The sequence below is a fragment of the Pagrus pagrus genome (assembly GCF_965226575.1).
Source record: "Pagrus pagrus genome assembly, chromosome: 17".
NCBI lineage: Eukaryota > Metazoa > Chordata > Actinopteri > Spariformes > Sparidae > Pagrus > Pagrus pagrus.
Genome location: NC_140201.1, coordinates 10,689,010 through 10,708,351, shown reverse-complemented (window position 1 = coordinate 10,708,351; position 19,342 = coordinate 10,689,010). Strand labels below are relative to the sequence as shown.

The window sequence follows — 19,342 nt, the reverse complement described above, 5'->3', positions numbered from 1 at the left end:
AATTTTTTAACTACCCATTATCGGTATCATCATCGGCCCCAAAAATACAGTATCGGTCTGGCTCTAATATAATGGGAATACTTTTGGACTATTTCTTTCATCTGTGGTGTCCGTGTGTGTGTAAATAACATCTGTGAAACAAACTACATAGGCAAAAATACATTTTTATATCATGTTTAAAGGGTAGAAATATTTGTATTTACATGACAACATCAGAACGAGGATCATTCATCAGAAAGTTTAAATAATGAAGAAGGAAACGTTGGTTAATACCGAACAAATCAATCTGATAATTAAAATTTGACTGTATGTTATTGTAAATTGCACAACATTTGATAACTGAGGGCTTTTTTCGTTGCATCAATAAATTCCCTTGAAAAAATACACATATTGATCATTGTCATAATAATAGCACAAATGCAGAAGAGAAGTGACTTATAGATATTCAGACTATCCCGAAAAAAAATAAGCAGTGTCTCTCAGAAGAGATTTTTCACAGCGGAAATCTTGACATAAGAGCAGAAAATCAAAGTACTTAACTTTAATTATAGCTGAAGTATGTTTAGCTGCTACGATTTGTTTGCAAATAGGCGGTAGAATATCAAATTATTCATTATTATTTGCTAATGAACCTACTGAAATTAATAAAAAGCCAGCAAAATATAAAAAAAAAACAGATTAAGGTGCAATTTGAAAGGAAACTTAAAGGTAGACTCTTCTATTAGTGAGTTTTCTCCAAAGCTCCAAATGTGAGAACAATGAGATTTAATTTAAACATAGACGCATAACCGTGTATAATCTGTCTCTGTACAGTTATTACGTCACAGCAGCTTATCCTCAGTGAACAACAGTACTAAACCCTGACTTGATGCAACCTACAGATCTGAGGGATAATTTAAATCAGCCCTATACAGCTGTATGATGCATCGCCCAGCTGGTGTCCTGTGTGCTCCCAGTATCTCAGACGAACGATGGGATGGATAATGAAACTGTTGTGTCAGAAAGCAAACAGGCGACTGAAAATTACTCTTGAAGCAGCATTTACATCTGGGAGAGCTGGTGCAAAATGAAATGAATTGAAGGAAAACATTGTCCATCACTGAGCACTAATAGCAAATTAGTAAAATATATACATTAAAGGTTTCTTTGTCTTGTAGTCAAGTTCAGTCAGAGTGTGATAAATATCCTCCACACTTCTGCCCAGAGTCTCTCTGTTGGTACTGAGGAAGTCATTCAGCCGGGGGAGGCTGATAACTGGGTCTGCGAGCGACCCGGCCCAGTCGGTCCACGGCCACACTCTCAAACGCCCTCCTCATCAGAGGATGCTCCTCTAGGACCTCGTTGAAACTGTCCACGCTCAGGGAGTAAAGGCGGCAGTAGGTGTCGGCCTTCACAGTGGCTGTGCGTCGTCCTTGAGTTAGCAGGCAGATCTCTGAACCGTGGAAAAGAGGGTCAGTTTAACCTTTAAAGCAAATGTGTTATTATACTTTCCATTCAAGCAATGTGACTTACACTCTTAAATGATTAAGATTGAGCTGATTAAGAATTAATTGATCAATTAATCAAAAACATTTTAATTCATTCATTCAAGTCATTTCTAAAGCAAAAAAAGCTTGTTCCAGCTTCTCAAGTGTGAATATTCGCTGTTTTCTCATTCTTCCAAGAAAGTAAAATAAATATCTTTGGCTGTGAGAGTGTTGGTAGAACAAAACAATTAAAATGAATTCTCAATTAATTCATGAAATTATTATCAAATAAAGATTAAAGTCAGTGTGATGATTTACCCCCGAAATACGCTCCATCGTTGAGCGTGATCTCCTTACTGCCACGCGGGACGACGGTGACCGTGCCGTGCTGGATGAAGTACATTTTCCGACCCAGCGTTCCTTCTCGTATGATCAGGTCTCCGGGCTGGAAGACTTCGAAACGCAGCTTGGTCAGGATGACTGTCACAAAATGAGGGTCGGTGTTGGCAAACAGTGGCATGTTGGCCACCAGGCCTCGGCAGTTATAGCTGACGATCTCCTGCACGGAAGAGAAAGAAGAGAGACATTAAGAAATTGAAATAAATATACTGTGTTATCGTTTATAACCACGATAACACATATTTTGTCTATAAAAGATCTCAGGTTTAATGAATACCGAACCTCCTTCAGCGGATCACTGAGCTCTCCGAGGATGCTGTCCTCATCGAACATCTTTCCTTGGAATCGCTGCTCGTAGTAATCGTGGATCCTCTGTCTCACGTCCGCTGGCAGTTTGTGGAACGACATGTACTGCTCCACCTGCTTGTACTGAAAACATTTGTAGAAAGCACATGGTGAACTGACCTTCATGAGGATACATTAGAAACTCCACAGGGCAGATGTCAGATGTCACATTTAGTCACATTTTCTACCATGTGTTTGCTGAAGCACAACAATTACGCATTTACTCGACTTTTTTTTTTTTCCCCCAGTTTTAAGTGGATTACAAACTCATTTGTAATGGGCATTAGCAAACAGTGATCCACAACAAAGGTGCTGCCATTTGTCTATCATTCATTCTGCTTTATCTTGTGAAAATCCCTCGGGCAGGGTCACGTTAAGGTCGCAGAATCCATTAGATAATACACATATTCTCTAGGCTTTTGGCACAGTTTCCACGAATTAAGTACGACCAAGTAAGCAAGCTTATGATATAAAACATGGCTGTGATATTAAACCTCACTGCCAGAATCACATTAGCATCCACGTGAAGCTCCGGGTACACGAAACAAACCAAAGCTGTGAGTAAAGATGTTTTAGTTTGGTTATACAGAGATGATTACCTTCTCTTGGTACTGGCGGTGGGATGCATCCAAGGACTGGACCAGGGTAGTTGCGTGACCAAGGAACATGGCGTAACACGTGGCCCCGACCACCATACTGATCATGGTGAGCCAGACGTCAGTCATGCCCTCTGGAGGGTGGGCGCCGTATCCTATACACAACATGTGGCTCATGGCCATGAACAGGGCGTAGGAGTACTGTATGTGCCAAGTGGAGTTCTGAGAGGGACAAGACAGAGGACAGAGCAGCACTGTCATGATGAAATATACTGGCTATGATCGTTATTAATTTTGTTGGGTGAAAAATTGTTTTTACAGATAAAGGCTCCTAATAATTTCCAAGATGTTTCCTGATTACTGATTTGGAAATATCTGATTGCAGCATTATCTTGGGAATTATCTCAATCCTACTCATATATAAAGATTTACCAGGTTGTCTAGGTTTGCATATCACACGATGCATGTATATGAGTATGCATGCATGAACATGTACTCACCACCATATTATTTTTGGATACCCAGCAGTCTGAGGGGAAGTCTTGCAGCATCGGCACCATGAAGGTCAGGCAGCCGTCCCAGTGGCACAGCAGCAGCATCATGCCAATCAAGTTGACTATACGCACCACAGCACTGGCCAGGTCATAAGTCATGTGGAAAATCTGACGGAGAGAAGAAAACAGCATTAAACTTTGTGATGTGAGCTGTTCTGTTTGTCACTATGAGCTCCCCTCCCCTTTCTTTACCTCCTCCCACTGGTGAATGTAGCGGATGAGTCGAGACAGTCGGAGGAGACGCAGCAAGCTGAGGATCTTGGTGAAGCGCACGATGCGCAGGGCGCGGGCGGTGCGATACACGTCGGACGACTCGTGCCGGGCCTCCAGGTCGACGATGAGGAAGAAGTAGTCGACTGGGATTGAGGAGACGAAGTCCACCAGGAACCAGGTGCGGAGGTAATGCATGCGGATCTCTCTGGGGTCCAGGATGATGTGGCTGTCCTCTCCTGCGATGCCTGTGCGGAAATTGAAAACCAGGTCCATGAGGAAGAGAGTGTCAGACAGGACGTTAAAGGTGATCCAGGGCATGGTGTTCTGGTCTTCAAAGAAGGTGATCCCCCACGGCAAAATGATCAGATTGCTCATCATCAACAGGAGCATCACGATGTCCCAGTAAAACCTGCACAGAAGAGGAGGGTGTGAAGATCTTATTCATTTATTTTATAGCTGTACAGAGCATCCAGTGTCTGTAATCTTCTTTAAAGTGTGTGTGTGGACAGAAAAAGTACTTGATTACTGTGCAGTAGGGCCAGATTCAGAGAATTATTTATTGGTTGTCAAGTGGCTATAGCAGATCAATAAATAATACACCACATATACATTATATGTAGCCTATGTTGTGTATCCTGTGAAGCCACAAATTTAGTGTTGCCAATGATCCAGTGTGTCTAATAATGCTGATTAAATGGCAAAAATTGCTTTTCTCTAGATTTAATGCAATGCTGACGGATGTGGCTTTTTGCTTGGGGCTGCAGGAGACAGGAGACACTCGTAAGCAGCTGTAAATATTTTTTGGGTGAAGTCAGATTTAATCCATCCCTTACAAAATCAAACACAAGTTATTATCACTGAACGAAACAGGCTTCAACAAATTTGCTATATTACGCTGACTTTCATATTGGGAGGTGGAGGAGTTACAGGCGAGAAGGCGTGTTTCAACATTTGTAAGTGTGACACCACCGGATTTTCAGGGCAGAATATAATCTTTTCTTAACCCTAACCAGGTGGTTTTGTGCTTAAACCTATCCAGAATGTTAGTACAGCAATGTCACAACCTCAAAAGCCTGTTTAATGAGGAGAGAGGTGGTTGCCAGACAAAAAAAAAGACCAACAAACAGTGAGATTAAGTATTTTGAGGTAGGGATTCTAGTCATAAGGTCATGTTAAGTAATCCTAGTTTTAACAGGAAAATGAAATATGTTTCCTGCTATTTCACACTCAGAAAACCCTGAGTCAGAGAATTAAAATTTGCTATCAGGGTCAGATGAAGTGATCCAATCAGGGCGACAGCGTGTCATCCAGGGAATGACCCATTTCAGAGTGACCCTTACTCCCATAACATCTTCTGTCACAGGAGGAATCCCTCTCATGAAATATGTATGCTGTTTACCTCACCAGGCTCAAATACTATCAGAAAAGACAATGAAAAAGACGAGGAAGAAAAGCAAACCATCACGACCGCGAGTATTGTCTGATACACAGTCTGCTGCTTCAGGATGCTGACACCAGACGTCTGCGCTGTACTGTACATAGCCGCGCTCGTCACTGTCTGCTTCATTTCATACAAGTCCCATTTTCCTTTCGGTCTCCAGTGTCTCGTAGTACGCCACAGGCAACACGGTTTGGGTTTCCTCATAGATTGTTTCCATCAAGTGTCAATCACTTTGGCTCGCTCTCTCGTTAGCTCTCAGTCTCTCTTGCATTAGAGAGGCTTTTTGATTACCGTCACCCCGTGCAATATGAACCCTGTGAGAAAACAACCTTCTTCTGTTAGCCATTCGCAGATACAGGAACTGATAGATTAGTTCCTCATTCTCATTCACGTTGATCCCCCTGTCAATCTAGCGCGTCCATGTCCTCTAGTGTCACCACGTTGGTTTACATGACTACTTATCATCTCCTCTCATGTTGCTGCAGATTAGTGGTTGCTTGCTGCTAATAACTCCACCGAAGACTCCAGGCCGCATTACAGCTGTTTACATGAAGCCTGCGCGCTTAAGTATGAGTGTGAGGGAGAATATAGAAATAATTCTGCCGTATCAAAACCTTTTAGACGAGCTATTAATAACAGTGAGGCTGGAACAGGAATAGGAAAGTGGTTTTTGATGGCAGTTAATGTTGAATCTGAATCCAGACTTGAATCCTGCCTTTTATCTGTTGTTTACCTCTCTATGTCTAGGCTGTGGGGTCCACCATTGTGGTCCAGACTGAAATCTTTCAACAACTATTGGATAGATTGCCACGAAGGTTTCCGCAGACATCCTCAGAGAATGAACCCTAATGACTTTAGTGACTTTTCACTGTGACATTTATGCTGTGAAATATCTCAGCAACTATCTGATGGATTGTGTTTTCTGCAGGATGATCACCAAGCCAGCGACCGCAGTTCGAGACTACATTTCAACATGTGTAAGCGTGACCCCCACTGGATATATTAAGGAAACCTGTGGACATCTCCAGCCGTGGTGACCAAAACAGATATTTTAAGGAAAAACTTATAAATTTGACCATTTGACCATGATTTTTGTGCCTAAATATAACCAGAGCATCATCAAAACGCTGTCACAACATAAGAGTGGTTGTGTGGAGTAAATGTCGAATGTATACATTCACATTGAAGATAAAAGCCAGATGTCAGTGCGTGTTAGTGGGTTTTCTGTCCGGTGTGAAAGGGGTTTTAGTGTCACCAGTTCAGTATCTGACAAAATGTGAAATATGGCCACAGTCTCCCCTCTGTTTCTGGGTTATGGCGTTGAATAATGTCCGGAAAAGGGTTTTTGCATAACATCATGATGTCACAGTGACGCTGACTTTTGACCTGTTGAATATAAAATGTCATCAATCCATCTCCATGATTTTCTCCTATAATCCTATGGATTCTTGTGTTATGGCAAAAGTATGTCATGTGAGGCCACAGTGACTTTGAGCTTTGACTGCCAAAATCTAATCAGATCATCCTTAAGACCGAGAGGATGTTTGTGCCAGATTTGAAGAAATTCCCTCAAGTTGTTCACGAGAATGGGACAGATGGGCAGATAGATAACCTGAAAAACACGATGCCTCCGGTCACGACTGTCACAGGATGAGGCAGAAAAATGAGGAGATAATGAATTGACACGAGGGGCGTTGTGGTGGCATAGTGATTAAAACACATTATATAAGGTAAGTTAGTCCAGTCACCAAAATAAAATGGGGGCAGTTAAGGTTTCTGCAAATCACAATGTACCATATTGACATTTCTACAAAACGTGTCATATGACGTTCAGATTACATGCTAATGACCTGACTTCAATATCTGTACGCAGGCAGGGTGGTGGTGGAGTTACAGACAGCCCGGTTACCAGGATATAATCTCAGCAGAGGTTTCTGCAAAACCGATATGTCCAAGGTTGACATTTGTACCAGACTGTAGCAGACTTTCACAACAGGAAGTGAAGGGGAAGGAGGTGGTGTTATTACAGCAAGCCTGCCAAGCGGGCGGACCATCTCCAGGCATTTTTTGTGGTGACCAAAACAGATATAAACAGGTGCTTTTTGGGCCTGAGCCTAACCACAGCGAGGGGAGAAACAGAAAATTTAACCTCAACAAAGTTTACATAAAGAAATGTTAATTTTGACCGTATCTGTGGTTTTGCAGGAACGTACTTTGCTAACATTTATTCCGCAGATTGGGTCGATTATTGAAGAGGGACCAAAGCGTTTCAAAACTTGTAAGCGGGACACCACTGCCTGTTTTTAAGGAGACCTCTGGACAAATTCCAGCCGTGTTTGTGGTGACAAAAGCAGATATTTTCGACAGGAAGTTGGGTCATCTCCAGCTGTGTTTGTGGCCGCAAAACAGGTATTTTAAGCCAAAACATAATCTATGCCTAACCCTAACTAAGTGTTTTTTGTGCCTAAACCTAAACTAGATCAAAAGCACAGCGTAGTATTTAAAATTCAACCTAAAGAAACATATAGTAGTTAAAAAGAAATGTCAAGTTTCAGGATTTTTTCGTGGATTGCAGAAATTTACAATACCAACATTTATCCTGGCGATTGTGTTGGACAGAATAATAGCCATGAGTCACTCTCGCTCTTTCTCTTTGTCTGGATAAATAAAAAATATGTATGTTCATAAGAGAATCATTCATCTCTGAGATTAACAGATTTATTTACCAATATTAAATTGGATTCAAAATGATAAATAGATCCAGCTATCAGACCTTAACCACTAAACAGGATAGCCGATCGCCAAAAACGTGCTGTTCCAACTCATCCATTTTAAAGAGGAAGTTGGAGCATACGGTTTAAGGAGAGCAGGCCTGCAGTAATCCCCCCCTCAGCTGTCTGTGTATTATTGCATAATAGAGCAAGATTGGAATTATAGAGATTCTTATGGGCAATAATCCCCCTGCACGGGTTTATCCTCTCTGTCTGGCATAGGGCTGGATGTTTAAAAATTGTTTAAATTTGATGGCGGCTATTATTAGCGAGCGCACAGATGGACTGCTAAGATGTCGTTTAAACAAGCCTCCGAACAATCTGACAAATCCCGCAAAAGTCGGGCCAAAGTAGAGTAAGACATGATTAGATTTTTGTTCATATAGAGTATATTGGTTCACTTAAATTATCAGGATGAATGAATGTTAGTTCTCCCTCCTCGTGAAACAAGGAGAAAGGGAATCACCAGTGGTGTCCATAATCCTGATGATCTTGTCCTATATACTGTATCACTAATCAAATCCCTTCATCGCCTTATCATTTACGAGGAACCATGACATCAGCTGCTGTAGTGCAGTGTGTCCTTGAGGAAAAATGGATCTGAGCACCATCGTAGGCTGTCTGGTTGGATGAAAACTGGATGCATTCAGTGGAAAGTTATGAAAGATCTGTGACAAACTGGGGAATCATGTGTGGCAAAGGGTTACTGCATTTCTGTCCATTTGAAAGGAAACTGTGGTTATGAAATTCTGAGGATAATCCACCCTCATCATTACCTGAAGTCACTGTAGGGGTGTATGATCCACACTCCAAAGCTCTTGACCCTGGCCTGCTCAGCGGCAACACCCTTATGACTGCCAAACATGCGCAGGGAGAACTTGTTGACCCCGGGCTGCAGCAGGGATCCAAACTGCCTCTGGAAGTAGGTGGACTGGTCCTGCTCGACGTCCTCGACGCCCCCCTCGCCCTCCACGTTGGAGTCCAGCAGGCCGTCAGGATCTGCTGTGTAGTCGTCATTGTGAGTCTGGACCAAGGAGAAGAGCGTCTTGGTCACGTCGCTCCTCTTCTCTGTCCTCGGGGATGGGGTCGCAGGTGGGGTGGTCCTCTGGGAGCCACTTCTCCACCTGGAGAAGCGGAGGCTGCTCCAGCTGCGGTACCTGGAGGACTCCTGTTTGTGAGCCGGGCTCTCGTTGGTGCGTCTTTGCTCATCTGTACTCCTGGAGAGGCTCATTTTTTACACTTTAAACTGGGCCAAAGCACAGGTGGCTCTGCTGTCCCTGTGATTTGGGCTTGAAGGGGCCTGGTTGTAAAGTTCACTTACTTATAAAGTTCACTGCAGCTGCCATTTCCATGTGATGCATTCTTTTAGAGTTAACTTCCTTTACAAAAAAAATAAAACACCTTCAAACAGGATGAAATGATAGATGACCAGCAGCTGCTGCAGCAACTACAAAGTATTCAGCACCAGGAGGTCACTTTTAGTTCTCTACAGAGGTCCACATACACATTGCAAAGTGTCCTAATCTTATAAAACGGAAACAATGACGAGTTCTCACAATATTAATCCATAAAAAGTTGCAGCGTCCATGAAAAAAAAGTACTTTCCTGTGATGAGTGAAGCCTCCTGCCCGTGGAAATAAAGACTTCAGCTTCAGATGTTTCCTGTCCGCCTCTGCTGGACCATGAGAGATGAGAGGACGGACGCAAATTGACAGTGAGAGCTCAGTAGCCTTCAATAATCGGCTTGTTGGCATAACTGCGTCCACTCACCTCTCTCCTCCTCCTCCCCCTCCTCCCCCTCCCCCTGTGGACGCGCCCTCCCCCCTGTGGTGACACGGCTGCAGGTCGTGTTGCGCAGCCGGGACAACGATCCTCCAGGTCGGCAGCAACCAAGACGCAGTGAAGGAGGAGAAAACTACCCATCAGTATCTATTAAAGTTTATTGACAGGCTCATTATTCATTTGATAAAAGAAATAGGCCGCTTATACAGTACACAGCTGCAAACGCATATTATTTTCTCCTTATACGATCACAGCAAACCGCTTGAATAGTAAAGGGCAGTGTTGTAGTGTCAGTCATACTTTGGTAAAAGGAAAGATATCGCGTTACAATATTACTTTGGTCAAAGTGAAAGTCAACCATATGAGCAGGCTGCTACTTGAAGTCTTCAAGGTGCATAAAAGCCTTAATCTCACTTTAATCATATATTCTTTTATTAAAGTTTTAATTGAACTATGACTTCCTGCAAATTTGTATCTTTTTAGCAAAGTTTTTCCTTGTAAATTAAAGGAGCACTATGTAGTTTTGGGGAAGACATTTTAATCAGAGGAGAAACATCTTTATTATGCCCAAACAAACTAAATAAACAAACTCTCTTTGTTTCCATGACTGTAAACAACCTGACCTTATTTTACTTTGTTTATATCTGGCGGACCCTGCCACCTTTCTAGCTTCAAACAGTGTTCTGGGCCTTTTTTTCCTCTGAGAACAGCTTGTTTATTCAGTTATGGAAAAAATGAATATTTCTGAGTTTGTGTTATTACATCAATAATAATGTAAATATTAAAATTCTGAGTTTCTTAAATTAAAACTACATACTGCCTCTTTAAGTATCAAAGGTTATTTTCTGGCAGTAAATGCACTTAAGTGTGAAAATTAAAAGTAAAAGCAGATTGTACAAACATTTAGCGTATATATACATACGCCTGCTCCTCTGACATTGCTACACTGAATGATGTTTCCTGCAATGATTTAATATACATTATCGTTTTGTTTTCTCAAGATCTCAAATTAATTATATCGTCTCGGGAAAACAAAGTTTCGTTATCTCGAGATCTCGAGAAAATTATCCCCTTATCTTGGGAAAACGGCAGTTGTTATTTCGAGATAATAACTCGAGATCTCGAGAAAACAAATGAAATTAACTCGTTATCACAGGAAAACAGAGGAAATAAAATGAATGCATGGCTCTTTAGGGCTTCCGTACAAATGTAGTTGAGTGGAAGTATAAATTACTTAAATATTTCCATTTTCTGCTAAAGTACAAGTACCTCAAAATTGTACTTGAGTCGATTTATTTAGTTACATTCCATCAATGAATAAGGAACAAAGACTGAGATTGAGAAGCACTGTACATTTATTTGTCACTTTTTTAAAGACCAAACAGCCATTTTAGTTGTTAATTTCTAGTTTAAATTTGCCATTAAAACAACCATTTCGAAAGTCAAATATGCTTATTACTTCTGAATTTAAGAGACTTGAATTTTAAACAAATTGTAATTATGACACAAAAATATTGTCTACTTTCAACAAATGAATAACCGCACAAATCATTCAAGAAAAGGGGTTATTTAGTAAAGAAGAATGTAAAGACATTACTTAAAGGGGCAGTATGTAGTTTAAGAGAAGAAATTCAAACTCTAAATTCAAATTCTTACAATTTAATAACACAAACTCAGAATAAACAAGCTGTTCTCAGAGGAAAATAAGGTCCCCTGAACACTGTTTGAAGCCAGAAAGGTGGCAGGGTCCGCCACATATAAACAAAGTAAAACAGTATGAAATTGTGTTGTCCTTTAAGGTCAGTTTGTTATTTAGTTTGTTTAGGCATAAAAACAAAAATATCAGCCAATAAACATATTTCTCTTCTGATTAAAGTTTCCTGCCCAAAACTACGTAGTGCACCTTTAAGTTACAAGGAAAAACTTTGCTATAAAAGATACAAATTTGCAGGAATTTGCAGAAACAGTTCAATTAAAACTTTTATAAAAGAAGTTATAAAAAATATAACATAACATTGAGATAAAGGCCCTTCATGGTTATGTGTTGTTTGGTTTAATGACACTTGCGTATGAGATATTCAATCCCACATACAAGCTGGTAAACGTGCTCTCTCCATGGTTCATCCGGTCTGTGTCCAGGTCAGTCTCCATTATACAGACCCCTGTAGCAGGTCACATTTCATCATTGTCGGCCTGCACTCTGAGGTGGCAGGTGTCATGTTCACATGTACACCTCAGACACTCACACTTGAGAAGCAGCAGTCACACATAATCCGGTCCTCCGCACCGAAGTTTAGTGTTTCAGATATCATCGTTAAAGTTTATCAGTAGACAGTTATTCTTTGAAATAAACTACACATTAGCTTAGCATAAAAAAATAACTCACCTAGCTGTAAAACAAAAATGACTGTTGTGCACTCCAGCACATAGCTCTCCTCCCTTCAGGAAAACTGTTTGCCTTTACACTTGTAACGATTAGATATATAGGGTTTTAATTAATGAGCTTGAGAGGTGTCGGCTTTAGGACAGAGCCAGTCTTACAGTTTCCCACTGTGTGGAGTGATTGTGCTAAGCTAAGCTAAGCTAAGCTAAGCGATTGCTTATTCTTTTGAACTAACTTAGAAGTACACTTATACTGTCTTATTGACTTGTCAGTCACATGTAAAACATTTTGAAATGCAATAACTTGCATGAAAGGTGCTTCACAAACAAAGATTGACTGTCACAGAGCTGAAAAGCTGTTTCTCTTAGCTCACGAGAAGTTGAGCTTTTGGAGTTACATAGTTTTTTCAGGACAATGACAATGTGTACATTTATACATATATATCAACTTATAACACTGTATGACAGTGTTTGAAGTACATCTGCCACGTTGTACAGCAAGAAACCAGATTAATACAGGGTCGACTGTAAGTCCATGGTCAACCCCGTTCTCTCATTCTCCATTTTGTGTCTGCAGGCAAAAATATGTCCTCCAAAAGGTATTAAAAACCAAGATAGTAAGGGAAACAAGTGCCAAACATTTCAGGAATGACAAATTATCTATATAATAAAGGGTATAACAACCCCTGAGAACATCACCAACTCATGTTTCAGTAAAACAGTTATTTCACATAGAATATGAAAAATCACCACCACGGTGGCGCTGAGAGCCGCTTGGTCCCTGAGATGTTATTCCTGTATCGTCGTCATGAGAGATTCAGCTGGTTTTTGGTGCCGCATAAGTTCCTAAAAGACGCAATAACATGATTATTATAACTCCTTTTCTGCAAATTTTTGCTTTCATATGAGGACAAGCTTTTTTTTTTTTTACTTACAGAGCGATTGAGTCCTCCTTCACATAATCACATATTGGTCTGTACCCTGTTAGTTGTGCTATCAGGGTTTTAATCTCTTGTTTCCAGGCACCAGACTCTGCTTTTAAGGTAGCTTAGTGATAAAGAAAGATAAGGAATTGTTCAGACCTCAACAGTAATTGTTGCATTTCAACACATGGTGGCACCAGCAGTCAAGCTTAATTATCTCTGAAACAGTTAGGTGTTATACCTTCAGTCTCTGTGCTTTCCTTCAGCACAGCGGCCAGCTCTTCAGCTGTCACTTTCTACAGAAGAGGGGAGAAATGCTAGTCATGACCTTGAATTTGTGATACACAAACACTGGATACTTACTTTAATACCTTGCAATTAAAACAAATGTAATACATATATTATTATTTATTTTGTGTGTAGTAATTGTTTTTATGTATTCATAAAGCCTGATGGCTCCTTGACCTCCCCAGACACATCTGATTTGATCTAAATCACCTGTGTGCAAATAATGTCAAGTAAAGTGAAGTAACCTGTAAGATTAGAGTGCAGGCTCTAACACTAAAGTGTGTTTTTCACCCAAGGTAGTGGGGAAGAAGAGGAAATATTTCTAAGATCTTTTATTTGAGCAAAAGTAGCAATTGCAACAAAGTAGCAGTAATAAAAGTCCTGCATGCAAACTCCAATAACAGACAATTGTTGCAAAGTATTTGTTAATAACGATCACGATCATGTCGTCCTGGACATTCATATTATTACAAAAACATGCACCTCGTGCACCAGTTACTATGACATCATTATGTAGACTAACCGCTCAGCATCCCCAGCTGTGACTCTTATTTGTAAGATAAATGCTGACGCTTTGGGGTGGTGGGTCGGGTCGGCCAATGAGTCCAAAAAAATCAACTATCTCACAAAGTGATTATGAGCTCAAAGTGTTCACAAAGCACTTGTATTCATGATTATGGTTTCTAATTGGTGCATGGTTCACATTGCTTTGCATCCTGTGCAAATCACTTCCTCTAAAGGCAGCTCTAGCATTTGAATATGGAAAAAAATAAAGCACACACACACACACACACACACACACACACACACTAGGTGGAAAGCCTCACACTCTCTGGTTATGTCACATTGCAAAGAAAGATTATGAAAGAATAGCTTTTCACCTTTTCTGCTTGACAGGCATCACTTTTTATTTTCATCTTCTCTGTCGCTGGACCGAGTTCGGCCACTGTAGCCTCGAGATTCTCCACTTTTTCTCTCCACTGCAGCACCATCTTCTCCATAGACTCTTTAAAAAACTGGTTATTTCTAATTTGGTTATCAAGTTCCCCTGAGTATATTAGTGTCTTTTCATGGCTCTTGTTTAACACCATCAACATCTGATATTGGCCCAAAAAAAATATCAGCAGTATCATGGACACCAAGGAGGATAAAGCGGACACAAGCCAGAGAAGCCTCATCGATGCCATTTGGGTTACTGCAATACAGGAAGAGTGTAAACAAAGAGATGAATGAATGTGTAGAGGCACAGGTGACAGAGATTAACAGTGTGATAACAAACCTCCCACTCTCGTGTGTCCTCTTACCTTTTTTTGTTTATAGCCCAATTTAGTTCCTGCTCTCTTGCCACACAGATTCTCCAGACACAACAAACAACCACCATGACACTGACAGGCTGCCAATTGATTTGTTTCTGTTGTCAGTTCCTGCTCTTCTCACTTTTGCCTCCTCCCTCTTTCACGGCAGCCTGGTTGTCTGCTGTTGACTGAGCTTCCTGCCGCAAACAGGCCGAGCAGCTCATTTAACATTCAGTAGTTGCTTTGGCATAAATATTAAGTTGATAAGTTACAAATGTGTGCTTTGCCTTCGGTGTATGTTAATAAAAGGATGTTACTGTGATGAGGTGAGGGCCTGGGAGAGAGGCTGGTGGCTCATTATAGCGACTGATCACACCTGTAACTTATCAGTGACTCTGGGAAGAGTATGTGCAGAGTGCCTGGGTGCAGTCGGACGGTCTTTTTTGCTCAGGAAGGTCCCTAACTGAGTGAAATGACCTGGATTTAGTTAGAGGAGACATATTATGCACATTTTCAGGCTAATAATTTTATTTTGGAATAGGTTTACATGCTTTAATGCTCAAAAAACACATCCGTTTTCTCACTCTTTCCAGTGGAGCTGAAAGGCTCTGTTTTAGCGCCTGTCTCTTTAAGGCCTCCTCTTGATAACTCAATCTCTGATTGGTCAGCTCACACACACCTGACCCAGCACCACTAACAACAACAGAGCAGCTGTGCAAGATCAATTCTCATAATTTTAACAATGATTTTCATGCAATCATCATCCGTCAGAGTTAAGGGAAAGTGGTTTGGAAAGGACTCAGGAGGTGACTGTCCGACGACACCTCTAGATTCCTTCCTTGAACCAGGTGTTGTGATTCATCAACATATAACTGAGTAAAACATGGAAAGGATTTTTTTTTTTTTTTTTTACATGATTGCCCGTATCAGTTTTGGTTGATCCCATGGCATTCAACCAGAGGACAGGTTTGACCTGTCTACCAGGAAATGATTACCAGCTGCGACAACATCTGGGCAACACTTAAGCAGAACTACAACAGGTGCTGATTCTGCTTGACTAGTTACCTCTGCAACAATTCTTACAACCCAGCCCACAACTATGGTGTGACCGGTCTTACTGGTTTTTAAGGAGGGGGAAAATGTGGCTGTTTGCCAAGCAGCTAGGGAGAAGTGCGAGAGACTTCTTAGGACTCCATGTCCATGTTTGCAAGCAGCAGTAAGTCAGCCATTTGTGGAAGATACCAACCATCACCAGCGTACATTGGTTAAACTTAATTTCAATCCCCCAGAATACTCCATGATTTACATTCCCAATACTGATGGATTAATTATGCATAGTCAATTCTTTGTTAGCTGTTCACATTTAGTTAGCATAACATTAGCTAACACAAACCTTATCATTAAAGGTGTTATTGATAAGAGGTACTTTTATTTTATAATTTGACATTATGACATCTTTGTATTGTGTTGCAGAGATATCTACTAAAATTAGCATGCTAACCAGCTAGCCCTGGTCTGTCCCGGTCCCAAAAGCTCTTTAGCTTGTGGTGTGAACACCAACCCTGGGTCTCCAAGCTCCCAGTTGCAAGTTGCACAGCTAATTGAGCTAACTAGCTAATGGCATTCATTTGAGTATGAATTCAAAAGGTGCCCCATTTTTACATATTGCACCTTTAAACTCGAATTTCAACATAGTCTTCAACATGTGTTTACAGCATCAAAATGTTCTTGCTTTCACATAGATGGGACATTAGGTAGACAGTTAAAACGAGTTAGTGAGAGGGAAGAGAAGGAAAGTCAATCAGGATCTTGGACCAACTTTAGGGTAACGTTACCTCGCCCTTGATAATATTGTTATCTACAAAAGGGGGCGCTGCAAAAAAAGTTTGGGAACCACTGCTTCATGGGATGAGCAAACTCTCCTACTTGTGACTTAAATAACCCATTTTAAAACCAGTTACATCATTTGAAAGATAAAATTTCATTATCAAAGCTGGAATCAAAGCATGAGGTAAGCACACATCTGTGTGTTGTGCATGACTATATAACAAGTGCTACTGATATATGTCTATACATGTGCAAACATCTTTTGCATTGTGTTCCTTCAGGTTAAATACAACAATCTGATAAAGTCTTTTATCTTTTTATCCTAAACAAAACATAAAGGTAATACATAAATGACACAACACCCCCACGTCACATCATGTCCACTGATCTCAGGCAAGCAAAAAAAGAGCTCCATTTGATCTTTGTGACTGTGGTCACGATAGCTTTGAGGCAGCTCTTATTCGTACATTGAACAGCTCACACCCACCCATTATTCTTGTGGGTGGTGGTGACCACACGGCCTCAGTGCCAACAGATAAATCACAGCTGTTGAATGTGTTACAGTAACAGTGTAAAGCCAGATCGATGGGCACAAAGCCAGCAGATAATCACATGAAGGTTTTAAAACCTCAAAAAGCAGATAACAAAGGTAACAATGAGCGTTAAAGTCATTTCAGATCTGATAGGTGTTCTCTTTCACCATCTTTTGTTTTGTCTTTATTCACCTTCTCCTATGTTTCTCACTGAAACAAACTCATTTGAGACCTGTTGAAAACATTTTATACAATTAACTTGATTCCTTTATTAACATCTGTTTTCCTGTCACTTCAACAAAGATCTTAAAAATAATGAGTCACGTGCCGCTGCACTCGTTCTCTTCTGGGAAAAGCCACGTAATGCCACCTGGAGGCTGATTGGTCAATCCTTGGACATCAGGAAGTATTTAAGCATCCTTAAATCCACCACTGACACCCCTGAATGCCCGCTGACCAGCTCAGGTAAGAATAATTCAGGTATTTGAAGTATTTTCTAATAACTTATTAACAACTGTATTGTAATACTAAAATGAATCATCTCTTGCATTGAGATCTGGTTCACACATTTACAAACATTTTAGTTTTATGAGTAGTGTTTAATTTCTGTTCATTTTGAAAAACTGTCATTGTTTTGCTGTGTTAGATCCTCTCCAGTGACAAACATGGGGTTGTTTGTTGTAATCATTTCAGCTCTTCTGCTGAGTGGTAAGTTATCAAGTATTACTTTTAAAATAATGATCATTTATGAGAAACACTTTATAATAACCATCATTAAAAAATGGCAAATAGTTGAAGTTATTTCACTCATTAAGTAGTTTTTTATCATAAAGTTGCAACTGATGCTTATGATACTTTGTAAATGGTTAATAAATACTGTGCAGTTCACCTATAAACAATATTTGTACGGTCATTATAAAGTTGCAACTCTAAACCTTAACAATTAATATAATAAATTAACTGTAAAATTTACAGCTTATTAATGATGGTTATTATAAAGTGCTACCTATTTATCTTATATATGAGTGATGTTCTAGTGTGATTTGACAGTATAAGTTGAACTAAATCACAGCAAAAGGAAAAAAAAAAAAAAAATTCTACCATTTTTTACTTTATCCAGACAGCCAAATAATACATTTAGTTATTGTTTTACATTGAATAATATGACGATGAAAAATGTCCCCCTGAATTGAATGTTAATACATTTTATCATTATTATTTTTTTAGGATTTTGCAGAGGAGGACCAGCCGCTTTACCACCACAGTCAGGTACCTGCTGGGTCATGGGCAACCTCCACTACACCTTTGATGGCCATTATTACACTTTCATGGGCAACTGCACCTACACTGTGGCCAAGAACTGCCATGTTAGTGGGACCCTCCCGGCCTTTGAGGTGGACACAAAGAACGTGAACGAGGGCAACACACAGGTCCCATCAGTGGGGACAGTCACTGTCAATGTCTACGGGATCGATATTGACATAGTTCGCTCTGAGCTGGGTATTGTGCGGGTGAGTCAATCAATAGTGTTTAAGTGCTATGTTGACACTGTGTGAATACTGAATAAGAATACACATCTCTAGCAGAGGTGATCATTCCCATGTGGTGTGACTCATTCTCTTTGTGTTTTCTAACAGATTGTTATATGAAATGTGCTCTGTAAGCAAAGTTTGATTGATTTATTTTCAGGTGAACTACCAACAATGGACTCTCCCGATCAACTTGAACGATGGCCAGGTGAAGATTTTCCAGAAAGGTCTTTTGGCCGTCATCCAGACAGATTTCGGCCTGACTGTGCGATACGACTGGAACGAGTACCTCACCGTCACACTGCCGGGCAGTTTTGCCGGCAGTGTGTGCGGCCTGTGTGGCAACTTCAACAACAAAAAGGAAGATGATCTCACGACTCCTAGCGGTTCGGTGGCCAGCAGCGTGGCAGCGCTGGGACAGAGCTGGAGGGTTCCCGGTGGCACAGATGATTGCCAAGATCAATGTGTCGGCCAGTGCGAAAGCTGTCCTCTCGGCGAAGTTCAGAAATTGGAAAATCAAATCTTCTGCAGCGCCCTTTTACAGAATTATGCCGATCTCGTAGGTTGTCAACCTGACATTGACGCTGATGTCTTTCAAAGCAGCTGCATGCTCACCCTCTGCAGGGGTGAAGCGGCGAACACGTACCTCTGCAGCAGTCTTCAAGGCTTTGCTGACATCTGCCAGAGGTCTGGGGCCAAAGTTCCCGGTGACTGGAGGACATCTACTCAATGCCGTGAGTAAAGGAAAGGTTTAAAAGCATAAATACAAGTCAACAAATGCAGCAGTGGAATGTAACTAAGTACACAAGTATTTTTATTTTATAACAGTTATTTGATAGCAAATTAATCTGTTGATGATTTCCTCCATTAACGGACTTATAGTTTGGTTTGTAACAATTTAGAAACTTTAAAAAGTAGCTCCACCTCAACCAACTACAACAGTTAAATCCTGCTTTTATATCGATGCACGCATAATCTCTACTACTTCTAGGTACATT

At 40.7% G+C, this 19,342-nt stretch overlaps 1 protein-coding gene and 1 long non-coding RNA gene across 2 annotated transcripts; both read right to left on the bottom strand.

The window, feature by feature from the left end:
* Positions 1-1,202: 1,202 nt before the first annotated feature.
* Positions 1,203-8,667, bottom strand: hcn3 (hyperpolarization activated cyclic nucleotide-gated potassium channel 3). Its single transcript, XM_084378919.1, has 7 exons — positions 8,562-8,667; positions 3,553-3,982; positions 3,307-3,468; positions 2,810-3,028; positions 2,148-2,294; positions 1,785-2,025; positions 1,203-1,432 (listed from the first exon to the last, which is right to left on the bottom strand). The coding sequence occupies exons 1-7, from the start codon at positions 8,648-8,650 to the stop codon at positions 1,230-1,232; spliced, it is 1,491 nt and encodes a 496-aa protein (XP_084235045.1). The 5' UTR covers positions 8,651-8,667; the 3' UTR covers positions 1,203-1,229.
* A 2,232-nt stretch (positions 8,668-10,899) lies between these two features.
* Positions 10,900-14,786, bottom strand: LOC311272489. Its single transcript, XR_014624570.1, has 5 exons — positions 14,465-14,786; positions 14,042-14,355; positions 13,114-13,168; positions 12,885-12,996; positions 10,900-12,795 (listed from the first exon to the last, which is right to left on the bottom strand). It is a non-coding gene; the product is annotated as an uncharacterized lncRNA (long non-coding RNA).
* Positions 14,787-19,342: the final 4,556 nt, after the last annotated feature.

What these genes read in the sequence shown, in the direction of transcription:
- hcn3 (XM_084378919.1), bottom strand. Translation starts at nt 8,650, where the DNA reads ATGTTTGGCAGTCATAAGGGTGTTGCCGCTGAGCAGGCCAGGGTCAAG. An exon ending in CACCCCTACAGTGACTTCAG is followed by an intron (nt 3,983 to 8,561) that starts GTAATGATGAGG and finishes TCTTCTGTGCAG; the next exon opens with GTTTTACTGGGACATCGTGA. An exon ending in TATCCAAAAATAATATGGTG is followed by an intron (nt 3,029 to 3,306) that starts GTGAGTACATGT and finishes TGTCCCTCTCAG; the next exon opens with AACTCCACTTGGCACATACA.